General features: G+C 47.7%; 2 protein-coding genes and 2 long non-coding RNA genes across 6 annotated transcripts in view; 1 reads left to right on the top strand and 3 right to left on the bottom strand.

Moving 5' to 3' along the window:
• The first annotated feature begins 1236 nt into the window (after positions 1–1236).
• On the top strand, positions 1237–12920 carry LOC310670530 (zinc finger protein RFP-like). Of its 3 annotated transcripts, XM_083426017.1 has the most exons (8): positions 1237–1792; positions 2282–2377; positions 3434–3664; positions 4754–4776; positions 5276–5394; positions 7171–7203; positions 10001–10030; positions 11767–12544. In XM_083426017.1, the coding sequence occupies exons 1-8, from the start codon at positions 1340–1342 to the stop codon at positions 12282–12284; spliced, it is 1503 nt and encodes a 500-aa protein (XP_083282143.1). In that variant the 5' UTR covers positions 1237–1339; the 3' UTR covers positions 12285–12544. The 3 variants fall into 3 exon arrangements, with proteins under 3 accessions (XP_083282143.1, XP_083282144.1, XP_083282145.1); XM_083426018.1 differs by lacking the exon at positions 10001–10030 and having other exon boundaries at positions 11767–12920; XM_083426019.1 differs by lacking the exons at positions 7171–7203; positions 10001–10030.
• LOC310671206 overlaps positions 9937–22722 on the bottom strand; it is a 103262-nt gene continuing 90476 nt past the window's right edge. Inside the window, exon 2 of the long non-coding RNA XR_014507894.1 lies at positions 9937–10290. This is a non-coding gene — a long non-coding RNA (uncharacterized lncRNA). The remainder of the gene's footprint in view (positions 10291–22722) is intronic.
• Positions 11546–22722, bottom strand: part of LOC310671169 — a 24340-nt gene continuing 13163 nt past the window's right edge. The window contains exon 2 of the long non-coding RNA XR_014507853.1: positions 11546–11599. This is a non-coding gene — a long non-coding RNA (uncharacterized lncRNA). The remainder of the gene's footprint in view (positions 11600–22722) is intronic.
• Positions 12771–16839, bottom strand: LOC310672832 (uncharacterized protein; the record flags this gene model as incomplete). The annotated part of the gene is made up of 4 exons (XM_083430488.1): positions 16027–16839; positions 15019–15148; positions 13757–14726; positions 12771–12837 (listed from the first exon to the last, which is right to left on the bottom strand). The coding sequence occupies exons 1-4, from the start codon at positions 16750–16752 to the stop codon at positions 12771–12773; spliced, it is 1893 nt and encodes a 630-aa protein (XP_083286614.1). The 5' UTR covers positions 16753–16839.

The raw sequence follows: 22722 nt of genomic DNA, 5'->3' as shown, positions 1-22722 counted from the left end.
AACAGGATGCCACAAGGTGTGACTGGAAAGTTGGGTCACAGAAATCAAACACCACTTTTCTGGGCACAGCCCAGGAGGAAGGAGCGGAACCACTTCATAACAGTGCCCCCAGCTCCCAGCCCCACCAGACGGTCCAGAAGGATGTTATGGTCGATGGTATCAAAGGCCGCTGAGAGATCCAGCAGAACTAGGAAACAGCTCTCACCTTTGTCCCTAGCCCACCAGAGATCATCGACCAGCGCGACCAAGGCAGTTTCAGTCCCATGATGAGGCCTGAATCCCAACTGGAAGGGATCCAAATCGTCCGCTTCTTCCAGGCGTGCCTGGAGTTGTTCAGCAACCACTCGCTCAATCACCTTGCCCAAGAATGGAAGGTTTGAGACTCGGTTGAGTTGGCCCTGTTGGCAGCATCTAAAGATATTTTTTTTAAGAAGCGGTTTGATAACCGCCTCTTTCAGCGGGTTTGGGAAGGCTCCCTCACAGAGAGAAGCATCAACTGGTTTGAACATTTGACAGGTTTTCATTCTTTTCTCCTTTTGCAAGACAGTGGGTACATTTTACACTTAAAAAGTTACATTTAGTTCAGAGTGTTGGGATTCGCAGGATACTGAGTAAGTCTGCAGGCTTCAACAGGATGATGCAATACTCTGTGAAGTGCTGGGTCAGAGTGACTCAGCAGGAGTGTGATTAATGTGATTGGCTATCACCTGTTTTAAAAGGAAAGCCTGTTTAGCAGTGGGTGTGGTGGTTGTGCTGTGGTATGGTGGTGCTGTTGTGGAGAGTATTCGTTTGCCTTAAGGAGCAGGTACTCTGTATGGACTGTTTTTGTAAATACCTGTATATAGCTCACATTAAAAAGACTGCACTGGAAAAACCTGGGACTCAGAGCGTTTCTGCTAAAAGCGCCGCGAGGAATCACGACACAGAGATACAAAGTTACATTCAGTAGGGAGACAACGTAAAACTAACATTAAAGAAATAACATTTGTACAGAGACGATGAACACAATTATAATATCTCACAGTGGCTGGAAAAGGAAGCAATACAGCAGACTATACTGTGGTTTTGAGCATCACGGGGAGCAATGCAGGGGGGCAGACAAGTGGGGGGACTTTATTGATAGCAAATATTTATTCCCTTATTGATACAGAGGAAAAGAAACCTTTATTCAACTCAAAATTCTTACAACACAATCAAAAAGCATTCGCTGCTCCTTGAGAAAACATTCAGGAACTGCAAAGCACTGGAGACATATTAGTTTAAAAAAATAAAATAAAGATCATGTGATCACTGAGTCATTTCCAGGAAGGGAAACTCCCAGTAGCTGAAAACTGAGAAAATGAAACTTAACTCGGATCTTTGGTGCGAGGGAGCCATGGCTGCTGCAGGGGGTCACGTCAAGAATCTTTGTGACGAAGTCACTTGCTCCATCTGCCTGGATTACTTCAAGGATCCAGTGACCATCCCAGAGTGTGGGCACAACTTCTGCCGATCCTGCTTGATCCAGTGCTGGGGGGAATCGGAGGCAGAGGCTTCCTGCCCTCAGTGCAGAGAAACAGTCCAGAGAAGGAGCCTCATCCCCAACAGGCAACTGGCTAATGTGGCAGAAATAGCCCAGAATCTCAGCCTTAAGGAGGAAGGAGGGAAAGGAGGAGTCTGTGAGAAGCACCAGGAGCCCCTGAAGCTCTTTTGCAAGGAGGATGAAGCCCCCATCTGTGTGGTTTGTGACAGATCCAAGGAGCACAAAAACCACGAGGTGATTCCTGTGGAGGAGGCTTCCGAGGAATACAAGGTAGGAGATCCCTGGATCTTGAGGGGGAGAAATAGCTGTGGATTCTTCTTGGGAGGTTTTCTTTTTACTTCTCAGGTCCAAAGTAGGCATGGCATGAATTCATCGTTGTTTATTATGTAAAAAGCAGCCCAGGGGAAGCCTGAGGGCTCCTGGGATGACTGAGTAGAAGGAGTTGAAGTCTTTCTCTCTTCCAGGTGGGCAAAGGGATCTCCCTTGATATCCCTGAGTAGCATCTGCAAAGACTAGATGGAAGTCTGTAAGCAAGGGGTGACCTAACTGGGTCCCTGAGCCCCACAGGGATGCCACAGAAAAAAGGTAGCTGGTCCAGGGAGCCATGGACCCAAAAAGGTTGAAAACCTCTGGACTTTTATTTCTTCCAGTAAACTACTTTGCTATTATAGCAAGGCCACTGGGCGCAAGAAGCCAGCACACTATTCACCTCCTCTCTGTGTGTCTCAATCAAACCTGAGTTTTTCCTTTTCTCTTTAGGAAGAGATCTGTCGCCGCCTGGAGATTCTGAGGAAAGAGAGAGAGGAAATTCTGGCCTATCAAGCAGCCCTGGACAAGGAAAGCAAAGACCTCCTTGTAAGTGTCTCTCTTGTTACTAGGGAGGGAACAAGCACTTGAAGAGTCGAGTCAGGACTGAGGAGGGATGGGGAAATCTGCCCATTTCAGCTTCTCCCCATTTCTCCTTTTTCCATATCACTGTTTATTAATTTATCATTCTGAAAATCAATCAGATGTTAGGGTGGCTACCTCCTTGTATAAATATTTTGCAATGTACTTTACCTTCATAAATACATTTTTGTGAACATTACCTGGCTTGTTCAACCTTGAAAAATTCAGAGGTGTGAATTTCAAAAGATTGCTCTGTTTCATTCTCCATATTTTTTGAGTTGTTAAACAACCCCCCTTTTAAATTACACAGCGGTTAGCTAGTTGCAGGCTCATCTGAGCCTCACTATTTAGGATTCCTGGTGTCCCTATTTTATATCCCTCCTAAAAGAATAGACACGACCATCTGATTAAAGTTAACATAAAACTAGTTCACTCACAATCATCCAATTCACAGTGAGATTCCTGAAGGCAGACTTCATTTACAGAACAACATATAACTTTGTGAATTATCCCATAATAGAAATAGTCTCAAGTGACCGCGACTGAGCAGTCACTTCTCCTAACTCTTAGGAACACACAGTGGAGAAGACACAGAGCAGAACATGGAGGCCGTGTGCTTCTCTCCCAAGAACAGGCCACACTCACATTCACTCACATGCAAAGGAAGTCTGTCTCAGCTCAGGAGGAACTAGCAAGTTTTCTCCTGAGTGATACAAAGCATTCCCCAGCATGTGCATTGTAGGACTGTTGTATTTGACTGCAATATGTTTTTACATCCCACATATCCATGGCTAGAAAACAAATGCTCCTTCCTTTAGGCTGTAGCCCTCTGCAAAATAGCAGTCAACAGAAACAGCAATGGAGAGGGCCTCCCCTCAAAATAAAGGTTTACTTCTTTAGTAACTGGAGGTTTCATGTCTCTGAAAAATCAGAAGTGTCCTCCCTGTGGAATTCTCACAATTCTCTTCCTGATGTTTTGAAGGCTGAGCACCTTCCACACTCAGACCTCCTCTTTTCTTGCAGAAATTAACAGAAACAGAGAGGCTGAAGGCCGTGGAGAAGTTCAGAGAACTGCGCCAGTTCCTGGAAGAACAAGAAAAACGTCTGCTGAATGATGTGGAAGAGGTGGAGAAGGAGATTGCAGGTAGAAGGGATGAGCAGTTGGACAGATTCTCCAGGAATCTCTCCTCTCTTGAGAGGATCATCCAGGAGATGGAGGAGAAGAGTCAGCAGCCAGCGAGTGAACTCCTGCAGGTAAGATGGTGGCAGGAACAGCCCAAGGCTCCAGGAAAAGGCTGCCCCTTTCATGTATGCAAGGAGTGCAGGGGCTGAGTTGATGGAGCCTCTAGTCAGGTTTGTAATGGACAGGAAGACCCAAGAGACCTGGGATGCTTAACTCACCAGAATGCAGACTAGAGATTCATCTGTGTTCTTGATGGAACGGGAGCTGATCTTCTGCTCTTTGCTGATGCTTTGTCTCCGAATGCCTTTCAGCTGTGGGGGGCTTCGTCTGGGATGCGTTCAGGCCTCCTTCCGACATGAGCCAGTCTCTTGACCAAGCTTCTCTTCCCGTTCCCTCCACAACTTCTGGGTTGATCCCCTTCCCCATGGATACAGATTGACCCAGAATGGTGCTCAGTCACAGTGACCAAAAAGCAAGACAGAGGGACTCATCCAGACTGCTGCTTGTCCCACCCCTTTCATCCAAGGAAAACCGGCTGTTTACTGCTGAATTAGAGCAAACCTCAGCCAGGTTTTCTCTGCACTGACGTTTGCTTTGATGTTGCACTAAGGAGCAGGTTTTTCCTGAGGGAAAGCGACAGGGCAAAGACAAAACCACTTGGACTCGTGTGTTTTTTTTTACTTCCAGGTGGAAAATAGAATTTGAAATTTGGGGACTTCTATGGAAGACAGTTTAGGACAGTGCCCTGGTAGGATTATCCTGTAGGCTTACTTACATCTGAATTGCACAATGAAAACTGAATTAAAGTTACTAAATTATAATCTAAGACTAGAGATGGTGTGAATCGTCTCTTGAACCCTCAAATGTGAAATTTCCCTAAAATGCTGGTGGGTTTTCATAAAGATTTTAAACAATAATGGCAAACTGATGTGGAAATTTGGAGAACCTGATATCGGAACAATTAAGTTTTTAAGACTGGAAAAATAAAAGCTGAGAGAAAGCAAAACTAGCTGATTCCTCCATCCCTACCCAAAACCTTGGCGTGTGCCAGGCTGACTGACATCCGAGGGCCAGGCTGTTCCTCCACTCCAGGGTCTGAGGGGGGTCTTCCTAGTGTGGCCTGTGGTGTGCAGTGAATTCCCTTCTCTTTTTCCCTCTAGGATGTGAGAAGGACCTTGCAGAGGTAAGTGGATCTGGCTCATTTCCATTAGCATCACTCTTTGAAGCTGAGATGCAAGAACCTCAGACATGGCCCTCCAGGGGCTGCAGGGGGGAGACTGTAGGACTCACTCCCTGCAGCACCTCACATGTAAAAGTAGAGCCCCCTCTTCTGAACTTGTAGCCCCCCAAATCTCCCTCCAAGGCCTCCTCCCTCCCCCCCCCACCACATCACTTCACAAAGGGATGGGGGCTTTTTTCTTTCTCTTGCACTTTCTGTTCATGGACTTTTTGGTAATTTCAAACATCTAGAAGAGAAAGTGCCAAAGATGCTTGGGAAGAGCTTAGGATGTACCAACAGCCACTGACCAGGGCTTGGAGGTGGGTGTCAAGAGATGAAGCTGAATCCTGAAAATTACCTGTTGCGAAATGAACTTTAACTTTGTTCATGTTATTGAGCTATCCTGCAATAATTAGGGAGATGGGGCCACAATGGGGCCATTCATTGTTTTTCTTTTCACCAGGTATGAGAAAAGAGAGAGTCCAGAGAAGCCACTGGCTTTCCCTCAAGAGCTGAGGAACAGGATCTTGGAATCCTGTGATCTAAATCACCTTGTGGAGGATACAATGAAACAATGGAAAGGTAATGAAAAATGGCTGCCAGGATTTCACACTGGGAATTCTTCTGAACATGCCAGGCTCTTATTGCATGTAATTGAGTAACCCCAAGATACCTTCCTTCTTGGTGCTCCAGCCTTCATTTCCTGTCCCCCAGAATGGCCCATGTATATTGTGACGCTGGGAAAGAAAGCCTGAACCAGAGTGTAGAGCAAAGTCAGGTTTTGTCCCTCCCATGTTTATAATTCTACGGAACCTCCTTTTCCTTGTGGTTCCCTGTCTGCACAATCTGGAGTTGTCCTTTCGGAGGTTCTCCTGCTCTGAATGGATTCAAAGGGCATTAAGAAGCCCCCAGTTCCCCCTCTGCCTCCTGCTCAGGCTTCTTTCTCAGCCGTGGAGCCAAGGCCTGAGCCGTCTCCTCCTCAGACGTCCCTCTGCAGCTGCCATATCTGGGGCTTCAGCCTTCAAGATCTCCTGAGAGTTCCCCCATTGAGAGTGGAAGCAAGAGCACATGAGCCCCAAAGGGCACAATTATGATTGTGAAGAACCTTAAAGATTTGTAGAAGGTTTGTGAGGAAGGACTTCCTTTTGCCTGAGAGCTCTGCCAAGCCTTCCTCGTCAACCTTCGCTTCTCCTTATGTTTCACAATTTTGGCTTTAATGATTCCCCCCACCACTTTACTTGGGGAAGATGTTAAGGCTGCCTCCATCTCCCCTCTGCCTCCTTTTACGGGATTCCTATTGCTCTGCCTCCCCTCCAGTCCTCCAATGTAGAGCCCAATTTCAGGGACAAAGTTCAGAGACCAGCAGGATTCATGCTGAATATTTTTATTCTCTTCTTTGTAAGCTTGCTTTATGATTGCTGAGGGCTTTTTTGGTTTTTTAAAAATTATCAAAAACATGTCATCCTCACCCCCGCCCATTTCCCCCCCTCCCTCCCACCCGGACTTCCCTCAGCTCCTCTCTCTGGTTTTCCAACACATATTATTCTCTGCATCTTATAAAATGGTAAAGATCCTTAAGCTATCTATCTATTATGTTAAGAATAAAAAAAATGTGTATGTTTATTCAAAACCTGCCAAGGAGTCCAGTTCATTTTGTTGTTTCTTTAAATACTTGTAAAAGGTTCCCATTCTTCTTTAAAGTCACAGTTGTCCTTATCACACAGTTTGTATGTTAGCTTCCCTTGCCACTGTTCTTTTGTCGGGGTTTCTTCATTCTTCCATCCTTGTGCTATTAAGACTCTTGCCGCCACTCTCGCATACATAAGTATGTTCTTCATTTTCCTTGGCAGGTCTCTACCTACAATCCCTAACAAAAATGCTTCTGGCTTTTTTTACAAATGTTAATTTGAACATTTTCTTCAAATCATTATACATCATTTCCCAATTTTTAAAAAATTTCTCTACCACATGTGATAAAAAGTCCCTTCTTTTTCCTTGCATTTCTAGCATATATTTGACCCAGTTTTCTACATTTTTGCAATCTGTACTGGTGTAATGTACCATCTATACATGATTTTCATGTAGTTTTCTTTTAAAAGGGAACAACCTGTAAATTTCAAATCTGTTTTCCACAATCTTTTCCAATGTTCGTACTATGATTGCTGAGTTTTAAAGCTTTAGTTATTTTCATAGATTCTTCCTATGATTTTCCTTTTTTTAATTATTTTTTGTATGATTTAATTAATATTTAATAATTGTACTTGAATTTAAGAATTTATGGAAGGTTAGTTTTGTATGGAGATTTATCTCAGGTGGAAGAGTGTTGCCCTTACACTTTATATCTTTTTGCTTCCTCAGATGCTCTGTTATACAGAAAACCGATTCAGAAAGGTAAATTTCCAGGGGAGGAACAATTTCACAGGAGGGATGGGGACGGATATTTCATGGGTGTTGAACCATCTGTTCTGCAGACTTTGGGACCCCCATCAATGGCGTTATTCTGGGAAACAGTCCTCTAGTGGTGTTTGGGTTATTTCCATGTCCCATGAATGAACTGGGAGGGAGGTTGAAGGCTTGGATTGGGGGCAGAGCTTGTCCCTGCCAAGAACCTGCACACCAGTCAGAGTTCCTTTCCTGCCAATAGACTATTATCCTGCTTTCCCCCTTAATTTTATCAATTTTGCTTTCTTTCATAAAATATATACTGCTTGTTTGTAGGGAAAAGCCTCAGAGCCATACAATATATTACAAAACCCCTTAGGGAGGATCCTGCAGAGTCAGTCCAATGTGCATCTTGTCGAGTTCTCATGTATAAGGAATAAGTGTGTTAAGAAGGGCACCCGCAAGCACCCAGTCCCTCCTCCACCTCCTGCCAGGCTGGTCTCCCAGCAGCAGAGCCAAGGCCTGAGCCGCCTCTTTCTCAGAGTTTCAACCTCACCAGCCATTTCTCGTGCTTCAGCCATCCCCATCTCCTCAGAGTTCCCACAGTTCTTTTGAGATCAGCCCCATTCCAGGAGGGAGGACTTCCCATTGCACGAGACTCTTGGAATTACAGTGCAAAGCTCTGCCGATTCTTCCTCTGCTTGGAAATTCCAGTTTCAACAGCTTTTCCCCACCAGTTTACTTGGGGCAGATGTTAAACCTTTCTTCATCCATCCAGTTCAGACCCCCATTTCATTTGTGGATTTTGAATGATTGTATTCCTCCATTTTCTAGCATGGTTTACCATTTCTGATTTTTCCATATAATCATGGAAGAGCGAAGTTTGAAAGGATCCCAAGGATCATCCAGTCCAGCCCCCTGCAATGCAGGAATCACAGCTAAACACGTTACCGTATTTTTCGCTCTATTGGATGCACCCAACCATAGGACGCACCTTGTTGGTTTTTTTTTAATAATAGTTTTTTTATTAAGTTTTCCATTTTAACAATCCAATCAAATCACATTAAATATTCCAAATTGTACAAATACATATCATAACGTCCAAATATTTTGCCAGATTATACATTTTTGTTGGGGGTTCCCATGCTTCAAGTTCAGTGGGGTCCAATCATCTTCTATTTCTACTGCCTTAAGTTCCCAATAGTCCCTTCTTTCAATCTTCCTGCTGTTATCCTTCTTTCTTTCATAGCCTCCGAGTCGTGCAATAATATGCTTCTGTGTGAACTTTGTGTGACTCTCCTTTTTTTTTTTTTTTTTGCAGCTGGTAAGTCTTTTACTTGCAGTATGTCCTCACATGCTGGTGTTTATGCCGAATCCATCCAAAAGTCCTTCTCTGGTGGCAGACACCATCTTTTCCCAGTTCCGATGAAATACAATCTAGGCATTTGCTCATTAATTTTCTCAGACAGGTTGCACCAAACATTAGTCTTTCCAGGGGAGGTTTGCCAAGTCGGACTTGAAGTGCAAATATGATAGCAAAGTAAGAGCTCGCCTCCCCCTCTGACTATTAATCTCTGCAACTCAGTCTCTCATAATGGCAGATCCCAATTAAATAGTGCGTCACAGGAGAGTCATTTACCTTCTTCCAAGTATTTAAAATAACAAAGGCTTCAGTTAGTATTATTATTTCCACACAGTTTATATTTTCCGATCTCACTTGCTATAGGTAGTGTAGACGGTTCTTCTGGGGGGGCGTTGTTAGGTGGTATTGTAGTAGAAAAAGTTTTATCCCCCCCGTTCCGTTCCAACACACCGGCTTAGATGTTATTCTTTGATGTTATCTTCTTCCTTCCGTCACTCTTAGCACCTCAGTGTCTGTAGTTGGCAGATTAAATACCCTTTCTTCGCCCAAAGCATGTACAATCTTAAATCCAATTTTTAATCTTAAGAAATGGAACTGGGAGCGCTCACGAAGACAGCGTCCAGGAGATCCGAGCTCTCTCTCGAGGGCTTTCCATCCAGTGCCCCCACCCCCTCCTTCTTTACGAACTCGGGGGTGGTTTGTGGGCAGCCGCGGATGAGACTGCATCTTCCCTTCCACCGGGAAGAATTTGGGAGGCTGATTACTCCCATCTCAGCCTCTAAATTACCTCGTGTGAGCTGGAGAGATGGTATTGTTGGCCATCTTCTGTGGTGCCCCTACGGGAGCACCTTGTTTTAGAGGGGGAGAACAAGAAAAAAATTCTCCCCCTCTCTGCTCAGCGCCCCTTCAGCGAAGCCGCAGGAGAAACAGAGCCCCTTCCATTTCTCCTCCCGCTTGGCTGAAGGGGCGCTGCACAACTCTCCCTCTCTGCTGAAGCCAGGAGAGTCTTGCTCTGCAGGCTTTGAAAGCAATGCGAAGCCTCTGGAGCGCAGAGGGAGCGCTCCCTCTGCGCTTCAGAGGCTTGGTGTTGCTATTGCTGAAGCCAAGGAGCCTGCATTCGCTCCATAGGACACACACACATTTCCCCTTGATTATTGGAGGGGGAAAAGTGCGTCCTATAGAGCGAAAAATACGGTAGTTGTTTTAATTCCTTAGACCTAGTGATATTACATTCTCAGGAATAATCTTTTGGACAATAGTTAACATCACTACTTAGGCCTACAGCTGTCGTCTTTGCAATTATGTATTCTATGATTTAATCTTTTGCTTGAAATAAGGAAACAACAGATGCTATGTTATGGTGATGTTTTGTAAAAAAAAATATATATATATTTTTAAGCTACTGCATTGTAGCCTGTTAAGCCTGTCTTTTTGCTTCCTCAGATGTTCAGTCATTCAGAAATCTCCAGAGAGATAAATTTCACATGGAGACCCCAATTCACAGGAGGGGGGGAGACTAGTGTTTCGTGGGGTCAAGAGTCTCTTCTGTACAGCTTGACTCTGGCCCTGCTGTTTGTACCACAAAGGCTGAGAGGGTGGACTTGAAGGTGCAGAAGGGGGAGAGAAACTGCCCAGAAGGATCAGATAAAAGAGGGAAGAGTTTCATTCCTGCCTAGAGAGAGTTGGGTTGCTTTTCCATGTGACCTTTTTCAGGACTGGTTGCCACATGTCCTCTTTTTCTAAGACAGGCCTTCTATTTTCATGATTAAAATTTCTCCCCTGGGCGGATTTTTAAAATTTGGCAAAATGTCTCAAGTTGCTTGGTTTGGTTTACAGTAACCCGTGAAAAAAATTCTAGTGCATTAGACTCAGATCTAAGGCACCCAGCTAAGCTAGCCTAGAGCAGAGAATCGCAACAGAGCAGCATCTTAAGCTAGCCACATCCTGTATAAAACCCTTCTCTTGTGGCTGAACTAAAAGGACTCTGGCCCAGCTACAAGATCTTGGAGAAGGAGTCTGGGAGGGCAAGAGTTAACAGCCACCTGCCCTTAGGGAGAGTCCACATGTACATATTTAACAGTTTAATAAATTGTTCTGTGCACACCTGCATTCACAAAGATGGGAACATGAGCCCAAATACTTTCATGTGGCAAGCGAGGGAGCAATATGTATGATCTATTATTATTATTATTATTATTCTTTGGTTGTTGAAAGTTAAGAACATTGCTACTAGCAGTATATCACAGCTTCGAAAGCCTACATAGAGCAGGGGTATTTAAAATGAGTGTCGTCATAGCGATCCACGGTTAAGGGTAGAAGTTGGCAAATGTGTCCTCTTTTTTGTTCTTCACAATACGGCAACTCTACACTTGCCTGTCATGACTGTCTAAGCTCCTAACTGGTAACTTTCTGAGTTATTCCCCCTTTCCCCTAGGGAACTAGTTTTATGGTATATATTAAATCCAAAAGAGAAGCGTGCAATAAGCTGTCCTTTGTAAAATTGCTGTGCCACCTGCCTTTTATTTTCCCCAGACTTCCAAGATGGTGGGGAGGAAGGCAAAGAGAGGCCAAGTGGGGGAGAGCGATGGAGAGCAGGAATAAACAGGCTCCCCATTTAACACAATTTTCACTTGTAGGCACGAGGCCCAGAACGTGATCCCCGCGAAAGTGAGGGGAGACCTATATGTGGTTTTATGTTGTATTTTTATGCTGTGAACCACCCTGAGACCTATGGATGAAGGGCAGTATGCAAATTTAAAATTATTATTATTATTATTACTACGGGGGGTCCTCATATCCCAGCCCAACCCAGAGCTCCCTAAAGGCCAATCCTCTCCTGCCTCCTCCAATTCTCCTCTCTTTCCCCTTAGATAACACAGAAGAGCTGATTAAAAGGGTTCCTGGGTGGTTTTTCCTCTTAGAAAATGCCTGGGTTGAGAGGAGGGCAGGCACCATACACATCGGATATAAGAAAGTGAAGGGAACTGATTTAAAAACCAACAAGGAAGATATTTATTCTGATGAGAGTCTGCAAGGAGGAGTCTCAGTCCAGCATGCGATGCAAAGAAATCCCCTTGATCTGAAAGGGAATCTGGGTTTTTTGGGTGTTATCTATCTATCTATCTATCTGTCTGTCTGTCAGGATGTCTGTTTCTGTCTCTCGGCTGACTCTGCCTATTCTTCTCTTTCCCTCATCTTCTCCCCAACAGCAAATGTCACTCTGGATCCAGACACAGCCCATCCTGAACTCATCCTGTCCGAGGATGGGAAAAGCGTGATGTATGGAGACGAAGAGCAAGCCCTGCCTGATAATCCTGAGAGATTCAGTCGCATGGCTTGTGTGTTGGGACGTGAGGGATTGACAGCAGGCAGACATTTATGGGAAGTCACTGCGAGAAGTGGGGAATGGTGGGCTTTCGGGGTCGCCAGGAAGTCTGTGGAGAGAAAGGGGTACTTCTCCTTATTCCCTGAGAGAGGGATCTGGGCTGTGGAGAAGTGGGGAGGGAAGTACTGGGCCTGCACCTCCCCTGTTTCCTCTCCTCTTTCCCTGAGTGAGGAGCCCAGGAGGATCCGGGTGACTCTGGACTATGAAGGGGGACGTGTGTCTTTTTATGCTGCTGACTCAGGAGCCGAACTCTACACGTTCTCAGGAGCCTCGTTCTCTGGAGAGACCCTCCTCCCTATCTTTCGTCTATTGGATAACAAAGCCCACCTCAGTATCTCCTGAGGAGACTAAATCTGCCTCTCAGGCCCAGCAGGAGTTTCTCTCCAGACCAGAGTGACTGACATAAAAACCATTTACCCGCCAAGAGGAGGTTGGGCAGTTTTCCAAGGGCCCTTTGAGAGGATTCATTCCAGTCAAAAACAGAAGAAATAACAAAACAAAAATGGGTCCCTCTTGCTTTGCATTTTCCTTCCTTTCCCCAGAATTCCCTCTGGAGCTTACTTCTTAGAGAGACAGTCACACTTTTAGGAGTCCTAATAAATTTCCTCACCTTCAATCTTGTTTTCCTTTTGAGATGTCTGATTTGGCAGAGGACGAGACTCTTAATCCCAGGGTTGTGGGTCTGAGCCCCACGTTGGGCAAATGTTTCCTGCACTGCAGGGGGTGAGACTAGAGGACCCTCAGGGCCCCTCACATTTCTGCAATTCTAGGAAACCTTCCTCTCCCCACAAGACCTTTTGCAGCTGTGAAAATGCATGCATCATTGGATTAATAGAGGAGTATAAAATGAACCCCTTGACCCATGTCACGCAGGATAGCTTCTTGCTCTAGAGGCCTCAGACGGGAAGAAAAATAAAAAGAAATTGAGCAGGGCGTCATCTTCAAATGCCCTCTGGAAATACAGCCTCGCCATCTCCACCTGTTGTCAGAAGTAAACCTTATTGCATTGCGTGGGGCTTCTGCTCAGTTAAATGTGTTTTGAGTGGATGCATTAAAGTTCCTTATTTACAGGCCGGATTCTGTCTATCGGGGGCATCAAATGGGTGTCCTCTGAATAATGCTGGACTCCAACTCCCCTTTGACCCATCCAGCATGGCCAGGGGACAGAGAGGATGAGAGCTGCAGTCCGGCAGCTTCCGGAAGGGGCCCCATGGCCTGTGCTGCCTCATACATTATGCAGGGCACCTTCCCTGTGTTCCTGAGCCCCACCCCAAATACACAGTGCTCCCCCAAGGAGCGTCATTTCAGCACCAGGTGCATCTAATTTCTCTCCTTGGATACTAACAGCTGGAACAACACATGCCTGTGGAATTGACCCCTCTCAAAGATCAGGCAGGACTCACTCTGGCTCCACTGTCGGCACCACTGACTACTGACCGGTGCAGCCTGCTCTCCTTTCCCTGCGTTTCCCACGGGGTGGTGGCACATGATGGAATAAGGACACCTCCCCCCCACCATTGACATTTGTTGCAGCAGATGTGCAGGTTTCTGCTTTAAAATAAATTAACCGTAATGTATACTCTGAAGACATTAATGTTCATTGTGAGTGGCTGTGGGGCAAAGCTTCCTGGGACGGCGATATTTGAAGAAGAAACGAAACTCAGCTGTGCAGAACTTGATGTTGGACTAAATAGACCTTTGGCTTTCCTGATAAAGTCGTACCTTGGTTCTCGAACAGAATACCTTCCAGGAGTCCATTTGACTCCTCGGAACTGTTCAAAAACCAAGGTGCGGCTTCCGATTGGCCGCAGGACCAGGGTTTTTCTCCCGTGTGGATCTTCTCGTGCTGAACCAGGCCGGCGTTCTGAGAGAAGCATTTCCCACACTCGGCACACTTGTACGGCTTCTCGCCCGTGTGAGCTCGCTTGTGTTTCATGAGGGACGACCCGTCACCAAAACTCTTCCCGCACTCTCCGCACTTGTAGGGCTTCTCTCCCGTGTGGATCCTTTCGTGCGCGAGGAGGTTGGTGCGATGACGGAAGTTCTTCCCGCACCCAGAGCAAGGGTACGGTTTCTCCTCGGTGTGGATCCGTCTGTGCACGAGGAAAGCGGATTTGTTCCTGAAGCTTTTGGCGCAGTCGGGGCACTGGTGTGGCTTCTCGCCCGTGTGGATTCTCTGATGTCGAATAAGATCAAATCTCTGCCTGAAACTTTTCCCGCAGTCTTGGCAGCGATAGGGCTTCTCTCCCGTGTGGATCCTCTGGTGAGACACAAGCCCAGTGCGCCTACTAAAGCTCTGTCCGCAGTCCAGGCAAGCAAAGGGCTTCTCTTGCGTGTCGGTTCTCTCATGTGCCGTAAGATGCGATCGCTGGTTGAAGTTTTTCCCGCAGTCCGGGCAGTTGAAGGGCTTCTCCCCAGTGTGGATTCTCTGATGTGCAACTAGGACATTCCTCCTGCAGAAGCTCTTCCCACAGTCGGAGCAGATGTAGGGTTTCTCTCCTGAGTGCATTCTCTGGTGTTCGGTGAGCTCTGCCTTGCAGCGAAAGGACTTTCCGCATTCAGTGCATGTCTCACCCTTGAGGAACCTTTGCTGGACTGGCATGGCAGGGAGCTGGAAAGGAATGGATTTGCCTTCTTCATTATGGGGGTGAGTTTCCTGCTGGTTTTCGGATGCTGCTCCCCAGTCGGCATATTGTGATACAGTCCGTTCTGCTTTCTCTGGCAGCATCCAATGTGGTTCAGCTTCTTCAGAATTGACTGGCACAATCTTCTTCTCCTCACCATCTGTTGGGGGGGGGGGAGGGAACCTTAGAAAGAGAGATTTTCCTTCCCCAAGGAAAAAGGAGGGCCTGGATAACAACCAAATAAGGGGTTTGGGGCCCAGTTATTTGAAGGACCACCTACAGGAACCCACACAAGCCCTAAGAGTGGCTTCAGAGATCCTGATTGCTAGTGCACCTCTAAGGTCAGTTAGATTGGTGGGCACTAGATCTCCGGCCAGAGCCTTTATTGTGATGGCCCCTCACTTCCATAACTTGCTCCACAAGAGAACTCCCCCCAGCCAAAGACTCCTTACCCAGCCAAGGGGCATCAGCAGCTGTATCCTCCTGCTTGACCACTCTGATGAGCGACCACTCGCCGGAGCCTGACAGAGCCCTGTCGGCCTCAGGGGAATCATCCGCTTTCTCCTTGAAGGGCCAGAGGACCTGAAACAGCAGAAAGAACAAGACAAAGAAATGGGTGCGAATCGCCTGATATTCAGGGGTGGGGGACCTCTGGAGCTTCTCCAGACGCTACAGGACTCTAATTCCCATCAGCCCCCAGCCAGCATGGCCAAGGGTCAGGGGAGTGGGAGTCCAGCAACATCTGGAGGGCTACAGGCTCCCTGCCTTTGACTGGGTCAGGCCATTGGCCCATCTTTCACAGTATTGCCTACACTGACTGGCAGCAGCTCTTCAGACTCTCAAGGAGACCTTCTTCAAGCAAAGGCTGTCCTCTGCGCTGTCTTTGAAGGGGGATGCATTAAACCAGCTGGTGCAGAATGTGGCAGCCCATCTCAAGACAGGGACTGGAGCACAGGAAACCATCCACAAAGCCTCTCTCTTCTCTCTCAAGATGCCAGATACAGAGCCCTGAAGGGTCAGAGACCACACTGACTGCCTGTTCACAGCAGTGGAAGCTGGTCCATTAGGGCAGAGAGTGCGCTGCCCACCATCCTTAGTCTTCCCCCAGCAAGTGGCATTCTAAGGTACACTGCCTCAGAACCTGGAGGTTCTACTTTGCCAATGAAGCCAACCCCTGCTGATTCGGCCAGATCCCATTTTCAAACCATCTAGGGCAGGCGTAGGCAAACTCGGCCCTCCAGATGTTTTTAGCCTTCAACTAGCAGGACCACTGGGTCAAGGATGATGGGAACTGTAGTCCCAAAACATCTGGAGGGCCGAGTTTGCATATGCCTGATCTAAGGGAACAGTCAGTCCAATGCACATTTACAGCCAGCAAAAACTGCCCCAATGGCTAGTCCTCTGGGCTCCTTGCCACTGTTCCTTTTGTTCTTCCCAGGACTGCTCTCCTGCCCTCTCACCTGTTGTATTTCGTGCTCGTTCTCTTGCTGCCTCTCCAGGAAATCCTCCGCCAGGCCGACTGCCTGACCGCAAGTCTCCGGCCCGCCTTCCCTGACCCAGTTCTGCATCTCCGGGGGCAGGACAGCCAGGAACTGCTCCAGGATCACCAGCTCCAGGATCTGCTCCTTGGTGCGCCTCTCCGGCTGCAGCCACCGATGGCAGAGCCTCCACAGCATCCCACAGAGATCTCGCGGCCCCTCGGCCTCCTGGTAGAGGAACTGCCTGAAGCACAGGCGCTCCACCTCCTGGCTGGGAGCCTCCTTCTTCACTTCCCCACGACCCAGGGCCAAAACGCTGTGGGTGGGCTGGGGGACGTCTCCTCCAGGGCCAGGCAGGTGGCGGATCACCCTGCCTCGCCCAATGTCTGGTCGGCCCTCAAAGGAAGCCTGAGCGTCCCTTGGCCCGTTGCTGGCCAGCTGCAGGTTTCCCGGCTCAGGCTGCGGAGACCGCACAGCCTTCAGGATCCCCTGAGACTGAGCTCCCCAGCACTCCTCCTGAGGCCCTTCCTCGGGTTCCTGCTTAATGTGCTCTGTTATGGTCCCTTCCCACAATTCCTTGAGGCTCCCTGCAGCCTCCTCTGGTTCAGACTCCTGGGCCTCCTCCTGGGCCTCCGTCTTCACTGTGTCCTCCAGTAGGGCATCTCGGGGGACAGCCCAGACAGCGGCATCCCTGCGTTCGGACGCCATCACCCCTCTTAACTCCGGGGCTTGGCAGGGGTCACTCACACACTGCTATCCCATGTTTCTCTGTGATGTCAACTGCCAGGTCCAGGGTTGTTTCCTCTGCAAGGAAAGAGAATCAGTGGGAGCTGCAGCAAAAAGTTGCATAGTGGAACACTCCTGTCCAGGATACTCCATTCCATTCTCTGCCCCCATGTTTTTCCATCCCACCCATCAGCTGTCAGTATTCCGTGCATACTGAGCATGCTCAGTCCTCTGGGAACTGTAGCTGTGAGGGGAGTAGGGAGGTCTCCTAACAATCTCAGCACCCTTAACAAACTACAGTTCCCAGGATTCTTTGGGGGAAGCCATGACAGTTTAAAGTGGAATTACTTTGTGCTAAATGCATAGTGCAGATGGCACCCTGATTACAGCCCTTTCACACAAGAGTCCAGTCCTGGTTTCCCACTGTGCTTTCTCACATTCAGAAGCTGTTTGTTTCATTTCTGCAGGGTGGGCGAAGGAGTTGTTGCTGCTATTTCTAATCAACAGGCAATCAAGGAGCCTTAGAGACACTTGGTGATCTACAGTGGTACCTCGGGTTACAGACGCTTCAGGTTAAAGACTCCGCTAACCCAGAAATAGTACCTTGGGTTAAAAACTTTGCTTCAGAATGAGAACAGAAATTGCACAGCGGCGGCAGCGGGAGGCCCCGTTAGCTAAAGTGGTGCTTCAGGTTAAGAACGGACCTCCAGGATGAATTAAGTTCTTAACCCGAGGTACCACTGTACAGTTGTACCTCGAAAGTCAAATGGAATCCGTTCCGGAAGTCCGTTTGACTTCCAAAACATTCATAAACCAAGGCGAAGCTCCTGCAGCCAATCGGAAGCCGCGTAAGCTGCATTGGACATTTGGGTGCCAATGAACGTTTGCAAACCGGAACACTCACTTCTGGGTTTGCGGCATGCGGGAGCCAAAATGTTCGAGTTGCAAGGCATTACTCAACCAAGCTACGACTGTATATAAACTAATTTATTTTCATTAACCCAGAAATGACCCGGCTGAAACCCCCTCGCTCACCTCCTCTTCCCATCTCTCCTCCGCTCGGGATTGCTGCAGCAGGAAGTCCTCAGCCAGGGCCACTGCTTGCGCGCAGGACTCGGGGCTCCCCTCCCTGACCCAGGCCTGGACCTCCGGAGGCAGGACGGTCAGAAACTGCTCCAACACCAGCAGCTCCAGGATCTGCTCCTTGGTGTGCCTCTCCGGCTGCAGCCACTGTCGGCAAAGGTCCCGGAGGCGGCTGCAAACCTCGCGGGGCCCCTCGGCCGCCCGGTAGCAAAACTGCCGGAAGTGCTGGCGGACACTCTCCGCATCCAGGTCCTCTTCCTTTACCGTCCTAGGAACGAGGACCTCGCCTTCGGCCCCCGAGCTCTTATGGGCTTCACCGCTGGGCCGGAGTTGAGCCCCTTCCGGCCTCCTCAGCTGCAGGCCTCTCTCCGACGCTCCCTCAAAGGGAGGCAGATCGGCCTGAGAAATATCCCTCAGGGTAGGTCCCGCCTGGTTGACCTTTCCTCGTTCCAAGTGCGGGGACTGTACCGCCTTCAAAAACCGCTGCCACTGAGTCTCCCAGCATCCTCGCGCTGCCCCCTCAGGCTCCCATTTGACATGGTCCAGTGTGGCACCTTCCCAGAATCCCTTGGCACTCTCAGGCTGGGCGGCACGAGGCTCTTTCCCTGTGCCGCTCCCTGGCTCGGTATCCACTGGGTCCTGCTTCTCAGTCTTCACACCCAACTTTCCGATAGTCTCCGCACCAAAATCGGACGCATTGCCATGATCTGCCGCCATTTTGGTTCCGGGGCCAAGGCTGGCCTGAATTGGGGTGTGTGAAATGAGCCTCCCACCAAATCGCGTGCGGAAATAACAGGCCCTCCAGAGTTCACAGCTGGGTTCTAGGTTGGGATCCTTTGCCTGAGGAAAAAAGAAAGAACAAAAGAACATTTCTGAATCAGAGGGGATAAGCAGGACCTGCAACAAAATTTTGTAGCGCCGACTGGGAACTGAGAACATGAGTTTCCTTCTCCCAGGGTGCAAAGAGTGCTGCCAATTGATGCTGATTATTGCCTTTTCTTTAGATCTGTTATTTGCTTGTTGCCTGGAGGTCTCCAAGTGACTTGAAAAACACAAATAAATGTATGTTACTAGCCCAGAGGTGGAAAGAAGTCCCTACCAGAGAAGAATGGCAGATTAAACTGATGGAGTATTCCAAAATAGCAAAAATGACCGGAAGAATTAAAAACCAGGAGGAGTAAAATTGTAATAAAGAATGAGGGAAATATATAATTTACTTTAAAAATCATTGTAAACAATTAAAATTATTAGTAGGATTGGAATGGAACTTGTAGTTTAACGTTGAACTATGGTTGTAATGGAGATTTAATAGATTTGGATTAATAGAGAAGATGCAGGAGGAAAAAAGTTAACATAAGGACCCACAATGGGGAGGAGGGAAGTCCAGGGGAACCTATGAAATTCTCTTTTTATTTTGGTTGTTTGACAAATGTTTGTAAATTTCAAAATCTGAAAAATTAAATATATTTGGGGAAAAAGGAAAAACACATAAATGTATTATCCTTTCAAAACCAAACCAAACCGCTCCTCACCCCCTGGACTGACACTGTTTTACTTTCTCGATATGGCTTCGATTGGCAAGTTTTGTTACATTCCATGTCCCCATAAAATAACTTGCTATTTGTTTGCAATTAAAGGCAGCCCCGAAATTTATTATTTTTATAAAAATGGAACAAATGCCCAGTAGCACCATTTGTGCTCTGAAGCCCACCACACGAGTTGCCTGCCTGCATCAATCAATCATCAATCAATATTTACTGATTATTTTTTCCAGTTAAAGCTTTCTGCTGATTTGATTCCCAGAGGTTGCATGCCGCCTTGGAATGTTTTGAGGAAAGTGTGGTTTAGGAATTCATAAATCACTGCCCAGAGATGGGGAAAGTTGCAGTACCAGCCAAGTAGCTAATTAAATTAACGGATTATGCCAAAATGGCAAGGTTAACGGGTGCAATAAGAAACTGAGAAGAATTTTTTAAAATTAAAAATCGGGGAGAATTGCAAATAAACTCATTAGTAGGATTAACGCAAAACAAGCAGTTAGATGTATTATTCAGAGAAACTAAAGAATAACTTAAAGATGGAGTAATGTGGAAAACGCAGTATGAAAATCAAAACTAAAAAGGAGCCACAAAACGGGGGGAGGGAAGTCAAATATCTGTGTAGTAGAAATGTGTGGGATTTGTATTTTTGTAATTTGCTTGTCTGCATAGCTTTGAGAAAAAAAACCCATACGTTTCTACCACACGTATATTTGACTCTCCCCCCACCCCCTTTGTGGCTTCTTTTTATTTCTATAGATCTAGATCTCGAAATTCGTAAATCACATCCTCCTTTCCCTTTCCCTCCTCCTGTTTTTTGGCACTGCACGCAGCCCCACCTCCCAGCCCCTTGCAAGCGAGTGAACTCACCTGATCCCTCAAATCCCAGGAGATCCTCCCGCTTTCCGGAGATGCAATCTATACAGCATATATGGAAAAGCTACTTCGGGTCTCCCCTCTCCCACCAGGCTTCCCCCGGGAGAAGGCGGAGCAGGAAGTGACTCCGCACAGGCGCAACCCGTTTGCGAGGAAGTCTTTTCGGAGGATCGAGCCCCTTCGGCGTCGCCCCTTTGGAGGCTGCAACCTGCACAAAACTGGGGTGGATCCCAGGATCATCTCCGCCCCCGACCCTGGGAGAAACAAAGGCCCGCGAGGCGGGGTGGGGGAAAGGGAGGAAATTCCTGGGGAAAGAAAGGGGGGTTGGAAACGCGTGTCTTTCAAGGCTTGGATTGGAAACGCGTGTCTTTCCCCCACCCCCACCCCCCCATATATTTTTGTTTTCTTGCTGCTGGACTCCAACTCCCATCAGCCCCGGCTTACCATGGCCAGTGCTGAGGGATGACGGGAGTTGTTGTCCTAAAACAGCGGCAATGTTGCTCAGGTTCCAATTCCAAGAATTGGAAGTGTTGCAGGAATTTATGTATAGGTTGGGGGGGGGGGGTTGCCCCTCCAGCAGATGTCATGCACATGCAGCCCACTACCAAAATCAGCACAATCGCTTTTGTGACTTGTTCTTTGTCCCCACAAAACACTTCATCATATCTATTCAAAGGGCCTCTGCTGCACAATACCAAAGGTAAGAATTCACTGATAAATGTACTGGCTCACAGGGGAAAATTTCAGAAATTCATATAGACAGGTGAGCTCAGCTACTCAGCAGCCCCTCTGCTTGAGTGATAATCCCTGGCCTCCTGATACCTGAGTGCCAGACAGGTAGCCCTTCCAGAAATAACAAACTCAGATGAAGACAAAAGGGTGTGATTGACTTGGCTGGGAAACAGGGAAATGCAAATATCTCTCTTGTTACATTTGATGGGTGTTTGGTGGAGGGCAAGGAGAACCATGGGGCAGGGTCCAGGATGCTCAGATTACTGCCACCAGACCTCCCCTTTCATGATGTAACCATGATGTATTAGTAATGTAGTTTGGGGGGGGATGTAACATGGGGATTAGCAGCTAATAAAAGTTTGGGGGCTCTTTTGTGGGGGCTTCCATCTTGTTCCACCTTGTGGCAGGTGGGAGTCCTGTCACAACAGTCTTCAATAAAGACCAAGCCTACTGGCTGCTGTTTTGCTCTGGTATTCCTGACTGGTGTCCTTGTTTTTTGTCCAAGGGAGCCCTCAGATTTCTCTGTGAACAGAAGAGACCCCCGAGGGTCATCTAGTCCAGCCCCCTGAAATGCAGGAAGTTCAACTAAAGCTTACTGAACTGAATGAGTAGCTCAGTTGATAGAGCGTGAGACTCTTAATCACAGGGTTGTGGGTTCGAGTCCCGTGTTGGGCAAGAAGATTCCTGCATTGCAGGGGTTGAGCTAGATGACCCTTGGGGTCCCTTCCAAATCTACAATTCTGTGAGCCACCCAAGCACTCCATTAACCTCCACCCGCAGAACTACAGTTCCCAGGGTCCCGGGGAGAAAGAGTGGGACTTCTGCTTTGCCACAAAGGACCCTCTTGCTGCCATGTTGCAAAACTGCCACCTGGATGGCTTTAAAAGTGGATTAGGCAAATTCATGGGGGCTACCAATGGCTACTGGCCATGATGGCTGTGCTCTGCCTCTGCGGTTGGAGGCAGAGATGCTTCTGAATACCCTGAATCCAGGTTGCTGGGATCTGCAGGAGGGGCTCTTGCGCTTCGATCGCAGCTGCAGACTTCCCGTTGGGCATCTGCTTGGCTGCAGTGAGAACAGGATGCCACAAGGTGTGACGGGAAAGTTGGGTCACAGAAATCAAACACCACTTTTCTGGGCACAGCCCAGGAGGAAGGAGCGGAACCACTTCATAACAGTGCCCCCAGCTCCCAGCCCCACCAGACGGTCCAGAAGGATGTTATGGTCGATGGTATCAAAGGCCGCTGAGAGATCCAGCAGAACTAGGAAACAGCTCTCACCTTTGTCCCTAGCCCACCAGAGATCATCAACCAGCGCGACCAAGGCAGTTTCAGTCCCATGATGAGACCTGAATCCCAACTGGAAGGGATCCAAATGGTCCGCTTCTTCCAAGCGTGCCTGGAGTTGTTCAGCAACCACTCGCTCAATCACCTTGCCCAAGAATGGAAGGTTTGAGACTGGGTTGAGTTGGCCCTATTGGCAGCATCTAAAGATATTTTTTTTAAGAAGCGGTTTGATAACCGCCTCTTTCAGCGGGTCTGGGAAGGCTCCCTCACAGAGAGAAGCATTCACTGGTTTGAACATTTGACAGGTTTTCATTATTTTCTCCTTTTGCAAGACAGTGGGTACATTTTACACTTAAAAAGTTACATTTAGTTCAGAGATACAAAGTTACATTCAGTAGGGAGACAACATAAAAGTAAAATTAAAGAAACAACATTAG

Source organism: Podarcis tiliguerta, assembly GCF_965153285.1.
Source record: "Podarcis tiliguerta genome assembly, chromosome: 2".
Classification (NCBI taxonomy): domain Eukaryota; kingdom Metazoa; phylum Chordata; class Lepidosauria; order Squamata; family Lacertidae; genus Podarcis; species Podarcis tiliguerta.
This window is presented reverse-complemented; position numbering and strand designations above follow the sequence as displayed.